The sequence below is a fragment of the Chiloscyllium plagiosum genome, chromosome 7 (assembly GCF_004010195.1).
Source record: "Chiloscyllium plagiosum isolate BGI_BamShark_2017 chromosome 7, ASM401019v2, whole genome shotgun sequence".
In the NCBI taxonomy this organism is placed as follows: Eukaryota; Metazoa; Chordata; class Chondrichthyes; order Orectolobiformes; family Hemiscylliidae; genus Chiloscyllium; species Chiloscyllium plagiosum.
Window position 1 is genome coordinate 56,976,447 of NC_057716.1, and position 25,879 is coordinate 57,002,325.

General features: G+C 41.1%; 1 protein-coding gene across 3 annotated transcripts in view; it reads left to right on the forward strand.

Annotated features, from left to right (window-relative positions):
• gpd2 (glycerol-3-phosphate dehydrogenase 2 (mitochondrial)) overlaps positions 1–25,879 on the forward strand; it is a 128,024-nt gene that overhangs the window by 13,590 nt on the left and 88,555 nt on the right. For 2 of the 3 annotated variants that reach the window (XM_043693788.1, XM_043693789.1), the window contains exons 2-3: positions 18,828–18,960; positions 20,555–20,661. In XM_043693788.1, coding sequence (XP_043549723.1) covers positions 20,563–20,661 — 99 coding nt within the window. In that variant the 5' untranslated portion in view covers positions 18,828–18,960; positions 20,555–20,562. The remainder of the gene's footprint in view (positions 1–18,827; positions 18,961–20,554; positions 20,662–25,879) is intronic. The other variant, XM_043693790.1, reaches the window with a different exon arrangement.

A 25,879-nucleotide genomic window follows, 5' to 3' on the forward strand; every position in this document is an offset into this window, starting at 1 on the left:
TGGGGTTGAAGTGTTCTGAGGTGGAAGATGAGGGCGTTCTTCCTCCACGGGGCCGTGGGGTTGATTGGTGCAGGTGTCCCAGAGATCTCGCAGAGTGCTTTAAGGAACATCTCCGGGACACCCGCACCAACATTTCAACTCCCCTTCTCACTCTACTGAGGACAAGCAGGTCCTGGGTCTCCTCCACCGCCAGTCCCTCATCACCCAATGCCTGGAAGAAGAACGCCCTCATCTTCCACCTCAGAACACTTCAACCCCAGAGCATCAATGTGGACTTCACCAGTTTCTTCATTTCCCTCCCACCACCTTACCCCAGTTCTAACCTTCCAGCTCAGCACCATCCTCATGACCTGTCCTACCTGCCAATCTTCCTTCCGGCCTATCCGCTCCACCCTCCTCTCTGACCTATCACCTCCATCCCCACCCCCATTCACCTATTATACTCTTTGCTACCTTCTCCTCAGCCCCACTCCCCTCCCATTTATCTATCTGAAGGCCCCCTGCCTTCATTCCTTCTGAAGGGCTTTTGCCCGAAACTTCCATTTTCCTGCTCCTCAGATGCTACCTGGCCTACTGTGCTTTTCCAGCACCACTCTAATCTAGGTCTGAGCAATGAAGGCAAGTAAGCCAACGTCTTCCTTACTGTCTCTCCAAGCATACATTCTTTCTCACCATGGAATTTCCATACCCCCATCAGGGATCAAGTCAGTTTCTTCCATGATATCAGGGATCAGAACCCCAATGCACCCTTCCCCACCCCTTGTTCATTGGAGGCTGATTGATTTCAATTTTGAGAATCAGGATTCCTGCCATTTCCTGATATTACCTGGAATGAGAAATAACTTGCATGGCTTCTGCTCAGAGTGAGCTAAAATTCTGCCTTGCTGCTTTTGCAATTTCTTCTCTAGGAAATTGATTGTCTGTCTGAACTTCTGTACTCTTTATCGGTATCCTTTTTGCCACGAGAACCGAATAGAGAGAGAGAGAGACTGCAGAAAACTGCAGGACTGAGGGATTAGGAAGTCCTCATGCATGAATCACTACAAGTGAGCATTCAAGTTCAGCAGCTAATGGGGAAGGCATACGGACTGATGGTATTTATTTCAAGGGGAGTAGAATATTGAAAGCAGGGAGATCTTGCAAAAAATTATACAAGGCGCGAGTCAGAGGAGAGGTTAAGTGTATTGGGCTTTTACTCATTAGAGTTTAGCAGAATATGATGTGACCTTATTGAAACATATAATAATGTTCTAGGGGATGGCTAGAGTAGACTGAGAGGTTGTTCCCCCTTGTACAATAGTTTGGACAAGATGGAGCATAATCTCAGACTGTGGGGTCTCCCATTTATGACAGATGAAGAGGAATTTTGTTCTGTCAGAGAGTAGTGAATTCTTTTTATTAATTCATGGCATGTGGGCGCCGCTGGCTGGCCATAATTTATTATCCATCCCTAGTTGTCTTTGAGAAGGTGGTAGTGAGCTGCCTTCTTGAACTGCTACAGTCCACCTGCTGTAGGTTGATCCATATTAGGGAGAGAATTCCACGATTTTGACCCAGTTGCACTGACAGGATGGTGATCTGTTTCCAAGTCAGGATGGTGAGTAGCTTGGAGGGGAATTTGAAGGTGGTGATGTTCCCATATATTTGTTGTCTTTGTCGTTTTTAGATGGAAGTGGTCATGGGTTTGGAACGTGCTGTCTGAGGATCTTGGGTGAATTTGTAGATTGTAAACACTGCTGCTACTGAGCATCGATGGTGGAGGGAGTGGATGCTTGTCGATGTAGTGCCAATCAAGCGGGCTGCTCTGTTCTGGATGGTGTCAAGCTTCCTGAATGTTGTTGGAGCTGCATCCATCCAGGCAAATGGGGAGTATTTAATCACACTTTGACTTGTGCCTTGTAGATGAAAGACTGACTTTGGGGAGTCAGGAGATGAGTTACTCGCTTCAGTATTCCCAGCTTCTAACCTGCTCTTATTGCCACTGTGTTTATGAGTTTCCGGTCAATGGTAACCCCCAGCATGTTGATACTGAGGGATTTGGTGATGGTAACACCATTGAATGTTAAGGGGCAGTGGTTAGATTTGTCTCTGATTGGTGATGGTTATATCCTGGCATTTGATTGGCCATTTATCAGCCTAAGCTTGAATATTGTCCAGATCTTGTTGCATTTGAACATGGACTGCTTCAGTACCTGATGAGTCACGAAAGGTGCTAAACATTGTACAATCATTGGCAAATATCCCCACTTCTGATTTTATGATAGAGGGAATGTCATTGATGAAGCAGCTGAAGATGGTTGGGCCTAGCACACTACTCTGAGGAACTCCTGCAGAAATGTCCTGGAGCTGAGGTGACTGACCTCCAACAACCATGACCATCTTCCTATGTGTCGAATATGACCCTGACCAGCACAGAGTTTTCCCCGATACCCATTGATTCCAGTTTTGCTCGGGCTTCTTGATGCCACACTCCATTGAATGTGGTCTTGATGTCAAGAGCTATCACTCTCATCTCACCTCCGGAATCCATGATTGAACCAGCTATAATGAGGTCAGGAGCTGAGTGGCCCTGGTGGAACCCTAACTGGGCGTCACTGAGCAGGTTATTGCTGAGCAAGTGCTGCTTCATAATACGGTTGATGACACTTTCCATCACTTTACTGATTGATGGGGCAGTAATCGGTTGTATTGAATGTGTCCTGCTTTTTTTGTCCAGGACATAGCTGCGCAATTTTCCACATTTTTGGATAGATGCCAGTGTTGTAAGTGTACTGGAAGAACTTGTCTAGAGGGATGGTAAGTTCTGGAGCACAAGTCTTCACAACCTTTGTCAAAATGTTGTCAGGGCCTATAGCCTTTGCAGTATCCAATGTGTCCAACCATTTCTTGATAGCACGTTGAGTGCATTGAATTGGCTGAAGACTGGTATCTGTAATGCTGGGGATCAGTGAGGGAAGCTGAGATGAGTCATCCACTCAGCACTTCTGGTTGAAGATTACTGTGAATGCTTTAGCCTTCTCATAGTTTACCTGTGAAATTCTTTACCACAGAGGGCTGTTGAGGCTGAGTCATTAAGTATATTCAAGACTGATATTTTTAATCAGTAAGGGAACCAGGGGTTATGGAGCTAAGGTATGAAGGTGAAGTTGGGGATTATCAGATCAGCCATGTTTCCGTGCTGTGTAACTCTATGACTCAATCTAAATGAATGGTGGAGCAGAGTTGGTGGACTGAATGACCTACTTCTATTTGAACATCTCTGATCTTAAGTGCTTAATTTTAAACAAAACCTGTTGATTTGTTTTCAAATTTTGAGTATAATAGCAAACTAAAAACAATTATATTTAACCAATGTAGTTAACACAGGTTAAATTTTATTAAGTAACTGGAATGTAGTGGATCATGTCTTACTAGTGAGACAGGTTAATTTGTAAATCTCTCATGAACAAAGACTTGAGAAGCTTGAGGCCTGGAGCTGGAAGCTAAAATATTGCAATTTACATTTTGTAGTTTGAAGTAAGATGAATTATATGTGATCGTGGAAAAAGTAAACAAGTTAATGAAGTAAAAGGTATGACACATGCTTTATTATATTTTTGAGGAGAAAAATGGTGTTCAGAATCTATAGTCCCTTCTGAATAACCAGCTCCCTTCAGTGACTTGTGGATACTTAGGAAATGATTTTCAATTAAATAACCAATTATTTGAATGAAAAATGAGCAGCCAGGGTGCCTAAGGCACAGTTGATGAAATTTTCAGTTGATCTGCAAATGAGGCAGCTTTGAGCTCAAAACTGTTCACAGCATGCAAGTTTTTCAGAAAGTGGGAAATGGTTCAGACTGTAAAGGGATCATAGAGGTCCACTGTGGCCTCAAATGTGCATACATGTGTGTTTTTATGGAGGCAAAACATACAGGCTAATTTTACTGAACAACTGGCAAATTACTGAAGCTTACCATTTTTTGTCTAGGTGGTTTTGGAGGGTTGTTGGCTGTGAGGCTCAGCATGTTTTCTCACCAAGATATTACCAAACTTCTTATTAACTGTATACACTGCCCCTGTGGCATCAATCACATCTAATTCTTGCCCCATTTTCCTATGCACTGTTCCCAGAACAACTTTGCAATCAGCTGATGGCTCTGAAAACCTGGCATCCCTTGCACCTTCACCACCTTTGAAAGACAACTGAACAGACATTTGCAGTCCAATGTAGCCCTTCGTTGGCAGCATAATGATACTCCAGCCACAAGGTCACACTGCCCAGTGCACACAAAATCCCATTCTCTTTTCCTTATTGCTGTTTAACCAGCAGGTCACACACTTTAGCTGTCTATAGCTACATCTTACCTAAAAACCTTCTCTAAGTCACCATTAGTGTCCCCAGTGACTACTGCCAGCTCAGCACCATCCTCATGACCTGTCCTACCTGCCAATCTTCTTTCCCATCTATCCGCTCCACCCTCCTCTCTGACCTATCACCATCCTGACCTCCATCCACCTATTTTACTCTTAGTACCTTCTCCCCAGCCCCACCCCTTATCCCATTTATCGCTCCACCCCGGAGGCTCCTTGCCTCATTCCTGATGAAGGGCTTTTGCCCGAAATGTCAATTTTCTAGCTCCTCAGATGCTGCCTGACCTGTTGTGCTTTTCCAGCACCACTCTAATAGCTGGTTATTGCTCAGTTGGTTAACATCACATATCAGCAAGCAATCGGACAATTCCAATCTACAGCCAGCAAAAGGGAACACAGATAAAACCAATGGATGCTGAAATTTCACCTACAGTGCAGATGATCTGCTGACATCATGAGAATGATTTGATAGTCCATGATCATCTGCTGTACCCATCTCTTCTCTGTGGGAAACAGATATCAATTGGCTTGTACTACCTAGCACTCAGATGTGGATAAGGACAGCTTCCTGCTCCCCACTGTCCATGTGTCTTCATCAGAGGATTGCTCCCATACTTCCAGATCTTCAGCATCCAGCACATCCCCTCATTGCTTGTTCCAATCGTACAGAGCACAGCACACCAGAATCATGCCGCACATTCTGTCCAGACTATACTGGAGGGCCCACTCAGACTGGTTCAAGCAGCGGAACCACATCCTCAACAGTTCTGTTGAATGCTCCAGCACAGCCTTGGTCAAAGCATGAGCAGCATCGTATCTGTGCTCTGTATCAGTTAGGGGGTTGTGCAATGACGCCATCAGCTTCAGTTGTAGGAGGCAGCATTCGCCATCCTGTAAATAGTCTGGTAAGATTCCTGGATCCTCCAAAGCCGAAGTACATGGGAGTGTCCCATGTGGATGAATTCTAGTGTTTGAGATCTTGGAGAAGATTTGTAGCTCTGATTGTGGGTCAGGGTATTGGTTTCCTCACTGAGCTGGTGGGTATGCTTTCAAACATTTCGACACCATGCTAGGTAACGTTATCAGTGAGCCTCCGGTGAAGCATTGGTGTTCTCCCTCACTTGCTATTTATGTGTCTTGGTCTTTTGTGGTGGGTGATATCATTTATAGTTTTGTTTCTGAGAGGATTGTAAATGAGGTCCAAATCTATATTTATTAGTGGAGTTCTGGTTTGAATGCCAGATCTCTGGGAATTCCCGCGTATGTCTTTGTTTGGCCTGTCCCAGGGTAGATGCATCGTCTCAGTCAAACTGGTGTCACTCTTTGTCTGTGTGTATGGATATCAATGATAGATGGTCATGTCTTTTAGTGGCAAGTTGGTGCTCATGTATCCTGGTGGCTAGTTTCCTGCCGGTTTGTCCAATGTAATATTTGTTGCAGTCCTTGCAGGGTATTATGTATATGACAATCATTCTGCTGGCTGTGTGTTTTGGGTCCTTTAACTTCGTCAGTAGTTGTTTTAGTGCAGTAGTAGGTTTGTGGGCTACCATGATGCCTGGGGTCCAGAGTAGTCTGGTGGTCTTCTCTTAAATGTCTTTGATGTGTGGTAGGGTGACTAGAGTCTGCGGGTGTGTTGTGTCTTTCTGTTTAGGTCTGTTGTGCAGGAATTGGTAGAATATGCTTATCGGGTAGCTATTGTTCCTGAATATGTTGTACAAGTGTTTCACGTCGGCATCTCATAGTGCCGGGTGCTGCCAGTGTGTTGTGGCTTGTTTTCAATAGTGTCCTGATACAGCTCTGTTTGTGTGTGTTGAAATGGTTGCTTCTGCAGTTGACTATCTTGTCAGTGTGCATGTGGCTTTCCTGTAAATGCTGGTCTGCAGTTCTCCATTGGCTTTCCATTCGACCATGATTACCAAGAAGGGAGTTGGTGATTGCTCACTTCCTCTTTGGTGAACTTTAAACTGGTGAGGCTGGTGTATGTGTGTTGGTGGGGTTCTTCTAGTTTGTTGTGTTTCTTGATGATAAAGGTGTCATCCACAGAATGGATCCAAAGCTTGGGCTGGATCATGGGAAGGGCTGTTCATTCTAATCTCTACGTAAGTGCTTCTGCTATAAGTCCCGATATTGGTGGTCTCATAGCTGTTCTGTTGATTTATATGTATATCTTGTCATTGAAGATGAAGTGGGTCATGAGGCACAGGTCCAGTAGTTTGAGGATGCTTTTTTTGGCTGATGGAGTTGGCACTGTCAGGTGTTTGTTTCCCTGGTTTGTCTAGCAGTGAGGCCAGTGTTTCTTTGCCTAGGATGATGTTTATTGATGTGAATCACTGATATCCATACACACAGATGAAGAGGGACACCAGTTTGACTGGGACAATACATCCATCTTGGGACTGGCCAAAAAAAGGCATGTGTGGAAATTCCTAGAAGCCTGGCATTCAAACCAGAACTTCATTAACAAACGTACATTTGGACCCCATTTATCAACCTCTCGGTAACAGAACCGGAAATGATATTGCCCACCATAACAAACCAAGACACATAAACATCAAGTGGGAAAGAACACCAATACCTCTCTGGAGACTCACTGGCATGTTGATAAAACATCTGAAAACAAATCCACCAGCTCAGCGAGCAAACTGACAACTGGAATTACTCAGTGTCGTGATATGGCCCTATCAGTGCCGTGTGTGTGTATAGTTCATGGTAATGCTCCTGGGTAATGCCAGCTATCTTCCCAAAACCTACTGCCCAGGCTGCAGCACTGCCACGATCATGGGGGAGCAAAGTAGCCTTGCACAAATCTGGTGTGATCATGTGGCATTGGTCACTGCCCTGATACATTTGTGGGGGTACAAATGGGTCAATGGGCTGAGGTGTGGCAAATATAATTTAATTTGGATAAATGTGAGGTATTGCATTTTGGTTGAACAAACAAGGGCAGGACTTCTACAACTAAAGGAGGGTTGGGTAATGTTGTACATCAGAGACCTAGGGGTTCAGGTACATAATTCTTTGACGTTTGCATTACATGTAGACAAGATGTTTAAGAAGGTGTTCAGCACACTTGCCTTTATTGCTCAGACCTTTGAATATAAAAGTTGGGATGTCAGGTTGAGGTTGTAGAGGGCATTGGTGAGGCCTTTTGTGTGCAGTTCTGGCTGCCCTGTTATAGTCAGGATATTAGTAAGCTGAAGAGAATTCAGAAAAGATTGACCAGGATGTTACTGGGAATGAAAGACTTGAGTTAGAAGGAGAGGCTGGATAGGCTGGGAAATTTTTTCACTGAAGCAAAGAGGTGGAGGGGTGACCTTTTAGAGGTTTATAAAATCATGAGGGGTATAGATAAAATGAATGGCAGATGTATTTTCCCTGGGATGGGGAATTTCAAGACTAAGGGGCACATTTTTTAAGGTGAGAGGAGAAAGCTTTTAAAAAAGACCTGAGAGGCAATTTCTTTTACACAGAGTGGTTTGTGTGTAGATTGAACTTTCAGAGGAAGTGGTGGGTGCAGGTGCAGTCACAACATTTAAAAAACATTTGAATAAATACATGAATAAGAAATATTTTGAGGGATATGGGCCAAGCGCAGGGAAGTGGGACTAGTTTAGTTTGGGATTATGGTTGGTATAGACAGGTTGGACTGAAGGGTCTGATTCCATGCTGTAAGACTCTATGGCTAAAACTCCACGACTGAGATCACACACAGGTCACCTGTCACTCCCTGGAACGTCTGGTCACAAGGATGTTCAGAGAGGTTGTTGCTTTCAAAGCCACTGGAGAAGGTAGTCTCTCATTCCTGGAGCTCTCAGGTCCCACTCGAGCATCTGATACAGTTCTATTACAGTCTCCTGGGACACGTGGAGCCAGTAGACAAAAAACTGAAAGAACAGCAGATGCTGGAAATCTGAAACAAAAACAGAAATTCCTGGAAAATGTCTGCAAGTCTGTCATGTGGAGCCAGTGTTGGCACCACACTTCTCTTATTCTCAGGAAATAGAGTCAGGGCTGAAAAGCACTGGGCCTCCTGCAGACTTCACACATCCTGAGGCCCTGCAGTTGTGACCTCTCCCTGAGCTGGGTGCACCTTGTCCTCTGTATCCTGCTGCCATGTCTGGCCTTACTACTGACCCTGGTCCTCCTGCATGTGCCACAGCGACCAACATCCTACCAGTCTCTGTTGCCCATCACTGCCCAGTGGGAATACAAGAAACAAAAGAGTTTCTTAGATTGCAGAAGAGAGACTGGTGGCATAACTTGCAGAAGAGGGCTGTTCATACACTCTTCCACACAGTGTGATATGCAGCATTTTGATAATAAGAACCATTTCTCCATCATTCATCCAGCTTCAGCCTCAGCCAGTGCACCAACATGGTGAAGTTGCCATGGTAGCTGAGTGCCCAACATATTATATCAAAAAGGGACCTTGCTGTGCTCCAAACACTTTCTGTATCAGACATAGATTGATGGTTCAATTTCTCATTTCTTGACAGATGATATACTTTCCAGAACACTCTTAGAAGTTGCACAATTAATAGTTTATCTTCTGTCAGCGTTAGTCTTCTGTAATGGCATTGCTACTATCTTTGATGTCATTGAGATGCCAAAGTTCAGTTTACTAACACCGATGGCATGGTGCACATCACCCTTGAACAGTGTCTGATCCCTAAGCTTCTTCACTCTGCACCACAAATGGGCAACAAAATTAGTGCAAAATAAATGTAGCTGAGCTGGCTGTTTCTTGTGTTTGCCCCTTCTATGTGCTAGTGCCAGCACACATGGAACCTGTGCTTTCATCTATCAAACTGACCAGACTGTGCCCATCCTGGGTGGTGTTTGTGACATTGCCCAGCTGCATTTCTTGTCTTGAGAACGCAGGGAATGCAGCATACAGAGGACACCATTAATATGGGGCTTGTGCCAGGTATCCTCAGAGTCTCCATTTTCCCAACAACTTATTTCCACCCATTTCCTTTTACTCCCCACGTGGAGACCCACCAAATTGAACTTTTCCTCCAACTGTACTTTTCCTCCCTGCCTCTTGAGCCTATACATACATCGTAATAATGCCCACCCTACTCCTCCAGGACTGTATTCACCTCAGACCCGTGCCCAATTTTGACAAGCAGCCCCTAAACCTTACCAGACCCCTAACTGGTATAACATCAGATCCTGATTTGTGTCACCCCTGACTGCTTGTGGTAGGCTGATAGGTCTGATCATTATCTGCTCTCTGCACTTTAGATGGACAGATTCCCTGATGGTGAGCATCCCAAGTGGGTGGCTGACCATGTCAAGGCCCTGCATTATTGTGAAGTGTGCTGGTGATTGACAGATAATGGCCCCCGTTGACTTGACTGAGGACTGGACCCACCAGTTTGTGATAAAGCCGTTTGGTTAATAATCATACAGTGTATTTGCTGCACAGGCAGCTGGCACCTGCTGTAGATGTTAGATTGACATCTTGGTGTGCTGTAAATCAGTATGTCAGACAGGTTTTGACAGACAATGATGGCAAGCAGCCTGTTTGTGTGTCGACATTAAAGAGCACAACAGTATGGCAGTATGAAGAGCCTTTACTAACAGGCCTGGAAAGGCAGAAATTCTGCAAACATGCAGGTAGGCGCTAAGTGATTGAACATGAAGGGAGAAGCGACCCGCCTTGAGATGTAGCCTTGTCCAGGGATGGTCAAGGGCTAGTTTTGTTTTTATGTTGAAAGACAGTTCCAATTTTGGCCCGAGCGCGATTTGTGAGGGGAGACCAATTGGCAATTCCTTACTCAAAAGGATGGTTAAAGTGGAAAATTGTTCTTCCTCATACCTTTTTGTTCCATTCTGATTAAAAATGTTTCTTGGTTCAGTTTATGCCATAGTCTGTTGGGATATCTGTGATTAGAACTGTACCTCCTGTTTAATCAAGGTCTGAGGCGAGAGGAGGAATATTAATTAAAAACGTGTAGGATGTGAAAGATTTTGTATTCCAAAACCAATATTCTGTGGAATAAAGTTGTGAAGGTAAGTTGGGAGAGTGGATGTACAAAATATGAATCTTGTAGTAGGGTCCTCTCATTGTTTGAGAAAACTGGATGTCCTGTGGGATTAGCACTTCACTGCCTAGTTAGAAAGTACTTTGTTTTAATGCAGTTTCTGTATTGCATTGAAATATTGTGACATCTGTAGTAATCTGTTTTGTTTATTGTCAGTCATTGCGCATAAAGATCGGTAGGTGAAGGTGCTGGTATAGTATAGTGATTAATGTTTATGGACTAATCATCCAGGGGCAAAGACAAATGTTTTGGGGAAATTGTTTTAATTCCCAACATTGATATTTAATAGAAGCTGAATTTGATTAAATGGTAGTCATTTAATAATTGGTGTAAAAACATCTCATTCACTAAACTGCCATCCTTGATTGTTCTGGCTTACCTGTGATTCCAGACCCATAAGCAATGTCGCTGAGTCTGAAATGGCCTATCAAGTCACTTAGTTACATTCAACTACAACTTACAATTTTGCTAAAACACCCAAGAAAAGGAATGAAACTAGACAGACAAACATGACACTGACCTGGGGACCAGGAATGCCAACAGCAAACCCAGCCCTATGGAGCCTTCAAAGTCATCTATGCCATTTATGCCTAAATTGTGAGTGCTGCTACACAGAGTGGTCAAATAACAGCTGCCATAGTCCTACTCACAGAATGAAATCATACAAAATTCTAGCCACCACCCCTGATGTCTGTCAGTAAAACAAACTCACCATTAGTGGCAGCATCTATGTTGCAATCGAAGCGCTCAACATTGATTCAAAACCCCTAAGAGATCTCAAGGCATCAAATCAGACATGGGTAAGGAAACAACCTACTATCTCTTTTAGCAAATGAATCAGTACTGAACCATGTTGAACACCACTTGGATATGTGGTGTAAGTTGTATAATTTTATATTAATATATTCAACATTATTTTACAGTTAGATTTTGAACTAGTGGCATGTGGGTTTTGGTCTCTGTATGAGGGAGTTTAGTGATTAATTTGTCAGTTTTTCTGGGGCCATGATTTTTTTTTTCTTTTTTCTAAAATCAGTGTGAGAGTGTGTGTCAAGAGTGTGGTGCTGGAAAAGCACAGCAGGTCAGGCAGCAGGAAAATCGACATTTCGGGCACAAGCCCTTCATCAGATTCTTTGGATGCTGCCTGACTAGCTGTGCTTTTCCAGCATCACACTCTCGACTCTGATCTCCAGCATCTGCAGTCCTCACTTTCTACTATGAGAGTGTGTATATCTGGGGTGATAGTGGGGAAAGTTTTGGGAGTGGACACAAGAAACATTGAAGAACATTATCTCGCTATCAGATAGAATCAGGAATTGATTTTTTTTTCTTTGTGTGGGCAGGGGAAAAAGCTTTTGGCTTCAGCTTGTAGAAGTTCTGATTTGAAGTTAGATGTATGAATCAATTTCTTCTAGAGAACAAGTTAGTTCAGAAAATCCAGGAAGTAAGGTATCTCACTGTAAGGGTTTTAATTTGAAAGTTGAAGTTGAGAAGTATTTGGTTTGAACCTTGAAGGGGTCCATCAAAGCTTAGGAAGTCTAAGCTCAGTTATGTAACAAATCAAGCAAGAGGCTACCCAACTCTTAAGCTAAACATTATGGTAGAATGATGCACTCTGTAGTACTCTATATGATAGTGTTACGATAGATGGGATTGCATTTTTACAGTGTTTTTAAATTTTCAACATTGATATATATCAATCCCTTTTTTTTATCATTTCATTTCTTGTTAAAGCCAAATCTACAGTATTGCATTTCATTGAAAGCCCACTTTGTTAAATAAAGACATAATAAAATCAAGCCAGATTTTAATATGATACATGTTTGTCCTATATTAACATCAGCTGGAATCAAAACATGGGCAGAGCTGGAATCAAAACATGGGCAAAACAGAGGAACAGTAAGGGTGACAAGGGCACAGAATGTACTCATGTTCAGGGAATTGGATGTTCATCACAGAGTGGGTCTTTAGCAACACTATTGACAGAGTTAGAGGAGTCCTAAAGCACATGACTGCTAAACTAGTCCTCAGCAGCTGTTGAAGGAACAAGAGTAAAAAAACAGTTTACTTTGTCCTCATCATTCTACAGATGCATCTGTCTATAACAGTATTGTAGGTGCTAAGTAATACAGGTGTGACGTAACAAGTAAGAATCAAACAATCTCCTCATGACATTTAGTGGCATTACCATCAGTGAATCTCTCTGACTGTCAACAATATGGGGGTTACCATTGAACAGAAACTGAGCTGAACCAGCCATATAAATAATGTGTTTTATAAAACCAGGTCAGAGGCTAGGAATTATGTGATGAATCAATTGTATTCTGTCTCCCTGGTGCATGTCCACTATATACAAACTACAGCTCAGGTGTGTGAGAGAATACTGTGCTCTTTCCTGGAAGCTCCAACAACACAATTTGACATTATTCAGGAGAAAGCAACCCACTTGATTTGCACCCTATTCATCACCCTCAGCATTCACTCCCTTCAGCATAATGCACAGTAGCAACAGTATGTAGAATCTGCAAGACATCTGCATTGCAGTAACTCCCAAAGTTTCCTTTGACAGCAGCTTCCAAATCCGTGACCTCTATCTCCTAGCAGGGTAGAGGGCAGCAGATACATTGAACTACCACCACCATCTGTGAGTTCCTCTCCAAGCCACACATTTGGAACTAATAATCACTATTCCTTCACTGTCGCTGGGTTATAAATTCTTGAGCTCCCTCCCCAACAGCACTATAGTTTTTAGAAGGCAGCTCACCACCGCCTCAAGGGTAATTAGGGATAGGCAGTAAATGCTGGCTGAGTTCAAAACAACTACATCCCATGAATGAATAAAATTAAAGTCAGAGATGTATGGATTAAACTTTGTTTGTCAAAACACAGTCATGCTTTTATTCCATCAGTTTATATTACAGCCATTGATTCAGTGTTAAGCAGCTTCAATCTGACATCGGAACAAAGCTAAGTGTGACTCCTGGATGGGTCTTAACTACCTCCACATGTCAGGTTGAATCTGTTTTGGTGCTTTGCATTAAATTCACACTGCAAGTGTAGTGTCAGTGGAAAACTGTTTTGGCTTCTCACTCGTGCTAAATTTGTGGAGTGTGTTTGCTTAGTGTGTATTGGGAGACAGGAAGCATCATTTTGTCAAGAGGGAGAAAGAAGAATGATATGATTGCTTGCTTCATTGCTGCTGTCTAGCTCTTCCGTTATGCAGTGGATTGCTGGCAATTTATACATTTGAATTTGAGTTTTAGACATTCTCTAACATCTTAAAATCCACTTTTTAAATCGGTAAACTTTAATTCACTAAAGTTGATCTGTTCGGTGAGCAAGCATCTTGATTGCTCTGTCAGCAGTTTGAGTTGTACAAGAACTCTTCACTGATCAGCTGTTTAAATTGCCATTTTGCTGCTTGAATTGCTCAGTTTCCACCTTCAGATGTAACAATAATTAAACTGTCAGGATTTCTACCTACTCAGATTTCATCATTAGAAATGAACTTCAGTGTATTAGTCAGCAGGATAATTTAAGCAAACCAGTGCTTCCAGCATTGGAAGGTGGCAGAAGCCAAGAAATACAGTGTGCACCTCCTGGATGAGTGGAGCTCCACCAACCATGAAGAATCTTGACTAACCAGTAGCTTGCTTGATCTGCAACCTTCACTCAGAACTGGCGGTCTGTACTATTTACAAGATGAGCAAAAAGTCTTCATGGCTCCTTAGACAGCACCTTTGAAATCCACGGCCACTATTATCTGGAAGGTTTAGGGCAGCAGATATAATTGGAACATCACCACCTACGAGTTCCCCTCCAAGCAACTCGCCATTCTGACTTGGAAATATATTGCCTTTCCTACATTGGGTCATAAATTCTAGAACTACCTCTCTTGACAACATTGTAGGTTTACCTGCACCAAATGGACTGCAACAGTTCAAGAAGACAGCTCATCCCCACCTTCTCAAGGGCAACTAGTGATGGGCAATAAATGATGACCCAGCTAGTGACGCCCACACCCTATGAATGAATTCGAAATAAAAACTGCAGGGGAGTTATCTAGTTAAATGTCACTTGGTTAGTAATATGTAGGTCCAGTCTAACATTCTGGGGACATGATACAAGACCCTAGCAGCCATTCCCTTTCTTTAAAGCAAAGTTATGAATCTCATAGGATATTTGTATTCATCAATGAAAGAGTTTCAATACTATGTCACATGGAAATATGTCACGGCAGTTACAAAAATACATTCCAAAGGTTTAGCTAACAATTTACTATGTACAATTTAGTCAACTATTATCCAAACTTTTGGTGAATATCTTTCAAATGGTGTTAGCAATCGAGCAATCTATTTTGTGAAAATGCATGGCAGTGTTGCAATGAAACACTCTTAGTTACATTAAAATTATTGTTACTGTGGGTGACAGTGTTGCAAGATGTGTCATCCAGAATTTAACATGGGGATATCAAAATGTAAATTTATGTTGGCAAAGAATAATGAAGTGAACATCTCAGATCAATGCTAATGTTCACCAATAGAGTTTTTACTCTGGAATACCATGCACCTGGAATTCAGACTCTGTTTAATATGTTACAATAAACTGCAAATTCAGAAGTTTATTACAACTGAGTTGGACAAGACACAGATTACTGTACGCAGTAAATTGAATGCGTCAGATATGGTTTAAATTCAAAGATTTAGTAGAGTATCACTTGTCACTCACTTAAAATTTCAAGCTCAGAACAATAAATAACCAGTTATGTACACAAACATCTTAAATTACAGCATTCCCATGTGATCTCAATCACTAGACAGATTAAAATTTTCACATAATTTCACAACATTGTTGTCACTGATAAACTCAATTCACTGTTTACCTTTTCAGAGAATTTTAACAATACTTTGACGTTAGGAGACTCTTCGATTGCAATATTATTGTCCCTATTCCTTCTTCACTTTTTTTAAAATCATTGAATGTAGAGCTTTCATATTACAGAATCATAAAATAATATACACAGATGGTTTGAGCTTGGAAATACGTATATGAGTTATCTATGAATTGTTGATGCTAGTGGTGCTTCTAAGTTGTTCAGTGCTTCCTTCCTTGAGATACTGCACTTACCCCAAAGCTGAATGCTGTGGACATATTTCACTTCTTGAAATTGTACCAAAATTATCTCCATTGCATAGACCATACCTTGAATGTGGAAAACTATTTCATATAATGTTAAGATATTCTGTTTAAATTAATAAAGTAAATGAAAAGATCATTGTATAAAAAAGGAGACAGAGGAGAAAGTGAGGGCTGCAGATGCTGGAGATCAGAACTGAAAATGTGTTGCTGGAAAAGCGCAGCAGGTCAGGCAGCATCCAAGGAACATTCCTGAAGAAGGGCTTATGCCCGAAACGTCGATTCTCTTGTTCCTTGGATGCTGCCTGACCTGCTGCGCTTTTCCAGCAACACATTTTCAGCTAAAAAAGGAGACAAGCTGTTAAATCTTTTGTCCTGCACTTATCAGAACAAAATTGGAAGAATACCACATCTCAAAAGGAATATATCAATTTATTGCTTGAAAAGTGGGTGTTGTTTGGTTGGTAAGTGGACTCTGGTAGAAGTATTGCCATAGAGAAATCACCAGGGAGATGGGAGATGTTAGCTGCCAAGCTTGTGTTTAAATTCAAAGTTGGCAAGTTAATTCTGAATGGTCAAGGCATTGCCACCCCAAGATTTTTATTTAGTTGTGAAAAACGCAATGTGTGGATGTATTCTTTCTGTTTACAAAAGACAGGACCTCGCATGCGAGTGCATGCAGCTCTAGCATGTGCAAGTGACCCACATTGTGAGCTTGACAAACCATCTTAAGTTGGTTGTTAGTGTAGTTCTTAACACAATTGAGATTGCCCAATTAGATAGGATATGGCAATTGTTGAGCAATGTTCTGAATTTTGCAAGCACGGTCTAGTTGACAATACATTGTCTCTTGTGAAAAGTCCAATTGGTGTGCTGTTTGAAATGATCCATCAGTGGTTGCAATGTAGAGCCTACTTACTTGGCACCCCTGTGGCACTGAAATTTCAAATACCACATTGCTCATTTTTATGGTAGACAGAATGTCTTTTTAGTTATATGGTAGCATATTTTTAATTGAGAACACTATGTATGTTGCTACTACACAACAGCAGCATGCAATAGTTAGTTTTACCTGTTGTTCAAATTTTGAGACACTTTACCCTTCCAGAGTAACTTGGAGGTTGACTCAGCACTTTTCAGGAGGAAAGTGGTGACGTTAAGTCCATTCATAAGTTTGTATGACATTAGAGAGCAACAATCTGGAGTAACAAGATGGCTTTGATACACCCTATTTTGGAATCAAGTTTGAATGGTGAACAAATGACTCGGACAATCTTATGGTGCTTGGAAGAGACTCAACACATATGTTGATCGGTGAAGGTAGCCCTGCAGGGTTGGGACTTTGAGCTATAGGGAGAGGCTGAATAGGCTTTTATCCGCTTTTATCCGCGGAGTTTCGGAGTCTGAGGGATGACCTAATAGAGGTTTATGAAATCGATGAGAGGCATGGATATGGTGAATAGCCAAGGTCTTTTTCCAAGGGTTGGGGAGTCCAAAGCTAGAGGGTATAGGTTTAATAAGAGAGGGGAAAGATTTAAAAGGGACCTAAGAGGCAACTTTTTCAGGCAGAGGGTGTTGTGTAAATGGAATGAGCTGCTAGAGGAAGTGGTGGAGGCTGGTACAATTACAGCATTTAAAAGGCATCTGGATGGGTACATGAATAGGAAGGGTTGAGAGGGATATGGGCGAAATGCTGTCAAATGGGACTAGATTAATTTAGGACATGTGGTTGACATGAACAATTTGGACTGAAGGGTCTGTTTCTGTGTTGTACAGCTCTATGACTCTATGCTATAGTAGAGAGCCCATTCATGGATTTCCCAACTAGCAAGTTGAGGAAAGCACTTGCTTGACTTCTTGTGTTCAGGGTGAACTTGAGTGCAGGATGGAGCCCATTAACGCTTGTAAGGAAACTCTTAAATGCAGCGACAGATGGGTCACTTAAGTATCAAAAATACCTAAGGGGTAGTAGGTTTCGTGTCATTCTATTGAGACATGTTTCTCATGGATAACAGTGAAGTTGTTAGATTTGTTTATTGGCAACTTACTCTATCAACCACAAAAAACATTTCCCTGTTTGAGATTTGACTGAGTTCTATTCCACAGTTGTACCATATCTGTCCGTCAATGAAACTTCATTCTCCAGCATAAAGTCTCAAGCTATTCTCATGGCTTTCTCTCTTTGTTTTGCTTTTCTATCCGGTTGTTTCTAACTCCTAAGCTGACTTTCATGATGCAGGTACTCTGGTGATTCCTCTGTCCAATGCTAGATGAATTTTTCTTATAAGCTTTGTTTCTTCAAACTGCGCACAAGTTTGCATTTTGCACAGGGATCGATAGACTGTCTTTATCTCCCAGCTCTGTCTTTCTGTCAGGTCAGTCTGCAAAAATCTATCTGTAAGGGCCAGGAATATTTTAAGAAACCTGTAAGACGACAGGTAATCGCTATGAACTCTTGTCTTCTCAAACTCTCATCTCCATAGCAGTGTGAACTGCACTGACTTTGTACCCAGACAGTTAATTAAAATTTCTATCTCCAAACGCCCAGCTCTGTTCTACCTTAAAGCTAAATAGGTAAGTTTAATACATAACCATTTATAAAACGAACAATTCTTACCATCTTTCTGGGAGTCTTGGAGTCCAACAGTCAACTCATGATCATCACAGATGCCCTTTCCATTATCTACAGATGTAAACATCTTGCTCCTTCTTTCCATTAAAATGACTTAGCTTGTTCTCCAACACTTAATAACTAAGTTATCCAAGCTTATTGTTGGGCAAATTTCAGAACCAGTCACATGAGCCGTACTTTTCTCCATTTCACCCTAAGTTAAAGACATTGTTCCAAAACATAAAAATCTTTTAAATCTCTAATTTGTAATAGGAGAGTGAAAGGTGGGATGATAAGAGGTCTGAATGTTAGAAGGACAAGGATAAGAATTTCAGTAACAGAGGGGCAAAGAAAAATCTGAACTGGGCATTGGAATAAAATGTATGTTGCTGGGCTTGTTAATGATGGATGCAGGGTTTAAAGTTCAACATGGGCTCCAGGTAGCTGGCAAGATAATAGGTTAGTTGGTTCAGCCTAAGAGAGTGGCCAGTAGAATTACTGACAAGGGAAATAGAATTTATCCCTAATACTAACTTAGATCGTCTTATGAACAATTATTTCCACCAGACGTATGATTTAAATTTTCTTTTAATATACATGAAAGATTTAAGGATTTCATTGTAACATATTGAGTCTTATTAATCCAGTTTTGCATTTTACATCTTCCTTCATTGCAGATGTGTTGAAAATAAATTTTGGCATCGATATATTTTCATCTTTACAACCTGTCTGTTTTTAATTTCGATAACTTCAGTGGACGGGATGTAAGACAGTCCACAATCAACTACAAGCCACCTGGTGAGAAGCCAGGTCAGAAATCATGCTTATTTTTCTGCTTTGCTTCATGTGTATTTTGTATTTCAGAGTTTGCACAAAAAAACATTTGATTTTGTTTCCCTTAATAAAGTGCTGGTGAACTTAACATGTTTAAGGATATTTGCTATCGATAGACCTGATACTTATTGTATCTACTAACATGGTACCTTTTTCTTTTTTCTTTTGATCAAAGTTAACTATAATAATTCATCTAATTTTGCTTCCTTCATTGACCTAACTAAGATGATACCGTTCAACCAATTATTCTGCTAAGGACTTGAGGATGAAGTAGAATGAATTATGAGTTGAGAAATTTGAAGGGGAGACTCCATGCTGGGATAATCAATTATCAAGACCATTTTCAATTCCATAACATGGAGCACACATGAGTGCATTATTAATAACCAATCATAGCTGCTCGTTCGGATAGAAAGAGAATATCTTTGTTTGTTCTTTCTTCTCTCCTATCTTTTTCTGCCTCTCTCCATCCAAACAAATTAACTAAAACTTTATTCAGCAATTTAAATGTATATATGCCCTTTTATATTCTCAAATTTAACTTTGGAATGTGGTTTAAGCTGTTATTATGTGACAGTTTCTACAATCAGTCCAGTTAATATTCTGTCAAAATTTATGTACTTTTGATTAAACTTCAGTAATTTTGAAAATTGAATTTACGTTGAAGACTGGTTCAGTAGCAGGACAAGTAAAATCTTACTCTAGAAGTCTTGGAATTTAATTTCTGGTGCATGGAGCTTAAGGTGTTAAAATGAGAAGCAGGTGCTGTGTTTCTACAGTTGGACAGGTACTGTTTAATAGAGCTTGCCTTCTCGTTATTCCCTGTTCTGTATTTTTTCAGTTAGGCAAGTAAATACTCATGAATGCTACATGTAATGACATTTTTAATCCAATTATATTCCAAGCATCTGTGGTAACTAAAATTGTTAAGGTAATATAAAAGTAGATTGTACATATATAGTGTACTGGTCCATAACGTGCAACTTTATAAATATCACAAGTCAATCAAATTGTATAAATATATATTAATCTTTGTAGGAATGACCTTTGAAAACTTCATATAATACAACTGCATGTGTCAGTGGTCTTAAATGTCCTCCAGAATACAAGATCTTGCTGTTTTGTATTTGTTTGAAAATAACATGTCCTCCAAGGTGAATGGCTAGTAATTGGATGAAACTTAGTATGTATCTCATATACAAAAAAAAGACTGCATAATAATGTATGCACATGAATGTATTATAATATACAAAGGGAAAACAACTATTTGTTGATGTAAATTTTAATTTTGAGATCTCTATTTCTTATCATACCAGGAGTTGATTTAATAGACTCCATTTCTAGTTATATATGTACAATATATTTAGTTGTAACCTTTCATTACTTGGTTTACTTCCTATATAGAAAATGTCTGTAACATGTACCTTTATGATAAGTTTTAATAATTTTTGTTACAGACATATTTTGTTTCTCAATTTTCCTATTTATAAACAGGTTATATTAACTTCTGTAAAATTTGTCTACTTGTAAAAGAACTTTGATGGAACTTATTTTTGTAATCTTATTACAGAAAAAGAAATGGCATTTCGTAAGATTGTTGGAGGAGCAATTTTTCTTGGGGGTGGTACCCTGACAATTTTAGGTGCCTCCCACATAATAGACTACTGGTCATATCAGGTAAGGTTTCCATTTTGGCTTCAAAAGCTTGTGTCAATTCTCTCAGGTGCGATATGGGCCTTTCAAGGCCTGGAAATTATTTGTGCTTGTTCTTTATTTCTGTACTTGAATGATTTGCTTGCATACATTGAACAGCGTGTTGATTGCAGAGACCTATGAAACTGGACAGTAGCTAGATGTCAGCTAGCACTGTTAATGAGAAAGGATGGGTTGCAATGAGCTGTGGTCAGTGTGTGTCTTAATATGCATACATAATACATTTCAATTAAGTTGTGTTTATACACATAATATCTTAATGCAAATACCCCTACATGTGTAACTTGCATGTTTTTGAAAAGCTTTTTGAAATCTTTTAAAGAAATGCTGGTTAGGCTGCTCAATACCAATACCAACAGTCAGAGTTGGTGTGGCACATGAAATTAGTGCTGAACTACTTCCAGCAGGTTATAAAATTGGCATCTGACCTCCACCTCTAGTGAGGTGTATTAAAATTAAAGCTAAGTCTCTTAATTTTCTTTTAGTGCATCTTCAGCTGTTAATACAGCTTTCATGGTATGTCAAAGAGTCTACTTGCTTATCCATATGCAACACTTTATACTTATGACATGTCCACCTGCTTTGCAGTTTAGATTAGATTAGATTACTTACAGTGTGGAAACAGGTCCTTCGGCCCAACAAGTCCATACCGCCCCGCCGAAGCACAACCCACCCATACTCCTACATTTACTCCTTACCTAACACTAGGGGTAATTTAGCATGGCCAATTCACCTGACCTGCACACCTTTGGATTGTGGGAGGAAACCGGAGCACCCGGAGGGAGCCTACGCAGACATGGGGAGAACGTGCAAACTCCACACAGTCAGTCGCCTGAGGCGGGAATTGAACCCCGGTCTCTGGCGCTGTGAGGCAGCAGCGCTAACCACTGTGCTACCGTGCCACCCACAGTCCTGTGCTCCTCATCTAGTACTAAATTCTATGTTCTCAGCAAGATAAATTTTTAAACTTTTGTGACTGAGCAGATTATTGAAATTCTTTTTTCTTCTAGTCTACAACAAAAAAAATTTTAAAAACATAGCTTTTTATCATTCTTATTGAGTCATAGAGTCACCTTAGCCTTACTTTGTCTCACTCGCTCTTGCCGGCCTCTAGCTGAATCAGCACCAGTGAATCTGATAACCAATATTAAAATTGCATCGAATTGTTGTTTACTTAGATTTAGACATTATCTTTGCATTGAGGCCATTGCTTGCCTGTGATGGACCTCATGCTACCTGTTAGACTCCAATTAAACTAGTGGATTTGAGTACAGCAGCAACAGGTGGGAAGGATGTTGTCTGTGTTCAAACACACAAAAGCCTCATCCTCATTTGATTTCTGGGTTAAAATCCGTGATAAAGTCACTGAAGATCCAGTGTTCTATGCCGCATTATGATCTTCAAAGTTGAATTTATTGAATGACATTTTATCTGCAGAAACAAAAAGGATATTCGCCAACTGGTTGTTTAGATATGTACCATTGTTGGCGTAACCAATTATCATCCACAGGCAGTTAATATTTATAAACTTCTGAAGTAGTAATGTTTATCTCTGCTTTATTGGCTTTCTTGGTCCAGGCTACCTTTGTAAGGATGAGCTGGGAGACAAAGTTTCTGCCAGTAATGACATGTTAATTTCTTAGAAGTTATTTGACAGCCATAAACAACTGAGCTACTGAAAAATACGGTCATTTCAGCATTTTAACCTCTTCATTGCTGAAGGGTAGAGAGTGGTGTAGTTAAAAGGTCTCCAAATCTGATGAGCTGACCCCAGTACTGAGGAACTGGGGAACTGTTGTTTTGGAACAGGTGTCTTTGGAACCATGTTGGGACCAGTGTCGTGTTGAATCAAACAGCAAGGACTGTAGATGGGGCCTGAAAATTAAATAGTAGGGATGGGTAGGAAGTCAGGGTGGTGTAAGATAGCCATATGGCTGATGTTAGTCGGAGGGTGACTGAGAGTAATAGAGCATATGGATAAAGCTTCTACCAGTAATTAGGGTCAGATTAGGGAAAAGTACTAAAAAAAAATAAAATTACAGGCTCTTTGTCTGAATATACTCAGTATGAGTATCAAAGTAGTTGAATTTACGGCACAAAGAGAAATAAACGTGTATGGTTTGACAGCCTTGACAGAAACAAGGCTGTAATGTGACCCAAATGCAGTGAATCATAATTTTAATATAGTGTAGAAGGAAAATATTGTAAGACATGTATTTGAACCGTAGGAAACACAATAGTACACACAACAGCTTGGCAGGATACCTGCCTTCAATTTACAACATGTGAGAGACATAGAATTACTACCATGGAAAAACAGGAAAGGGTGGAGGCGGTTTGGCCCCTTGAGCCTGCCGTACAATTCAATAGGATCATGCTTGATCGGACATTCCTCATATCCACTCTCCTGCCCTTTCCCCACAACCATTGATTCCTCGACTGATCAAGATTCTACCTATCTCAGCCTTAAACATAAACAAGGACTCTGCCCCCACATGCTGTGACAAGGAGTTCCAAAGTCATGCAACCCTCTGAGAGAAGAAATCCCTCTTCATCTCAGCCTTAGATTGGCACAGCTTTACTCTGAGACTCATTTTATATGCCACATCCAATTCTGTCCTTGCTGAAAAAAAAGTCATCACGGTTTCTTAACATGAAAATTAGATCGGATACCTGGCAACTGCAGCTTGCTGTTTGATTGTGCTGGGCATTGTCCGATTGTGTATACAGCACATTGTCCTGCATGCTTCGTGGCCATTATTCTCCTTGATTTTTCACCCATATAAAGTCAGCATTGGTAAATCACTGGCCTTCGCACATCTTTGTGACTACTCTTGGACCAATTCTCCCACCACTTCAGCCCTTGAACACTTGACTTTGGAGCTCAGGAGCATCTGTGACTTGCATGTTTCTGTCAGGTTGCTTTGCATGCAGGAGGAGACCTGCATCCCATGCATTTGTATTTATATAGGATGCATCCTATGGTGTAAACTTGCTTTCTTACTGACCACTCACTTTGCATTTACTTGAAGGCTCCCAACCTTGGTTGCTTGCTTTCCCTTTTAGCAGAGAGGGTGAGGCAGGCAGCTTAGAACCAAACAAGTTTACAACACAGAAGGGGTCCTTTGGCCCATTGCATCAGTGCCTATCTCTTCTAGTCCCGTTTTCCATCACATGGCCTTAGACTTTATGTTATGGCATTTCAGGTGTTGATCCAAATACTATTTCAATGTTGTGATGGTTCCTGCCTCAACTACCCTTCTCAGGCAGTGAGTTCCAGTTGCCCATCATTCTCTGGGTAAAGAAAATCTTCCATAAACCCCCTCTAAACCGCCAACCCCTGATTAATGACCCCTGTACTGAGTAATGTTTCTTCCTGTCTGCCCTATCAGTGCCCCTTTACAATTGTTACACTTCACTCAAGTCCCCCTTCAGCTTTCACTGCTGTAAGGACAATCACATATCTGGTTGTGCTTTGTAGTTGAAATGCTCCAGGGAAGGCAATATCATGGTGAATCTCCTGTGCACCCTCTTTAATGTAGTCATATTCTTGTGGAAGTGCAGTAACCTGAATTGTACACAGTACTTTAGCTGTAACCTACTAACATTTTGTACAGGTTCATCATAATCTCCTTACCCTTGTATTCAGTGTCTTGACTAATAAAGGCAATTTTTCTGTTTGCTTTCTTAACCCTCTTTCCTATTGCCTTCAAGGATCTGTGAACGTGTACACCAAGGTCCCTCTGACCCTCTGTAGTTCCTAGAATCGTATACTCTCTTGTCTTGTTAGTCCTTGCAAATGCATCCTCATTATCTTCATGATTAAATTACATTTGCCACTGTATTGCCCATCTGACTAGCCTGCCCACATCATCCTGAAGTCTAAGGCTTTCCTCTCGCTATTTACTACACTGCCAAGTCCATGTTTGTAACCCACCCCCACACTCCCAGATTCTGCTCTGTATATTCCCAGTTCAGATAACTTGTTTTCAACTATTCACATTTCCTGTTAACATCCGTTCAGCATTTATTCCTCTCCTAGCTTATCATCAGCAATTCCTCTGTCTGCATTCCAGTTTTTTATCATGTTCTCTCTCACTCTCAGCATTCCTCCCATCATCAGCACTAATGCCACCATTTCCCAGCTGCTTTCAGTTCTGGTGAAGGGTCACTGGACTCCTAAATGTTATATGTTTTTGGCTCCACAGATGCTGCCAGATCTCAGTTTCTCCAATACAGTTGGATTTTATGCCAAATACACGAATTTACTGATCAAACCTCTGACATTCATCTTTGGACAGTTGATATGTGAAACAAAATAGCAAGCAATCCATCATTGAACCTGGAATTTCCCACTTGACTCAGGCTTCCAGTCACAAAAACACCCTTTCACCATCAGCCTTTCGCATCTCTAATAGAGCTAATGCACTAATTGCCCTGGTCCCATGAGCTCTTATCATCTTGAACAGTTTCCAGTGTGTTGTCTTGCCAACGGGCAGCACGGTGGCACAGTGGTTAGCACTGCTGCCTCACAGTGCCAGAGACCCGGGTTCAATTCCCACCTCAGGCGACTGACTGTGTGGAGTTTGCACTTTCTCTCCTCTGGGTGCTCCGGTTTCCTCCCACAGTCCAAAGATGTGCAGGTCAGGTGAATTGGCCATGCTAAATTGTCCGTAGTGTTAGGTAAGGGGTAAATGTAGGGGTATGGGTGGTTTGCGCTTCGGTGGGTCGGTGTGGACTTGTTGGGCCGAAGGGCCTGTTTCCACACTGTAAAGTAATCTAATCTAATCTAAATGTCTTACTGAGGTTCATGTAGACTACATCAACTGCATTACCCAAATCTCCACGTTTAATCACCTCATCAAAAAACCCAATCTTACCTGTCAGACATGATACAAACTCAGAAAATGCTGGAGAGGTCTGACAGCATTGGTGGAGAGAGAAACAGAGTTAAAGCTTTGAGTCCACTATAACACTTATTCTAAATTTTGAATACAGTTTCATGAATCTAGTAATTTAGCTCTATTCAAAATAACTCCTGTTTGATTCATTGCAAGCTTGTCAAAATAACTGTCAAATCTGATTGGTTATTGGATAAGTCATCATTCTCAGGAAAAACCTTTTTTTTACAAACAATTTTTATGTAACCCAGTAATCAACATAAGAACTGTAATGGTTCAAT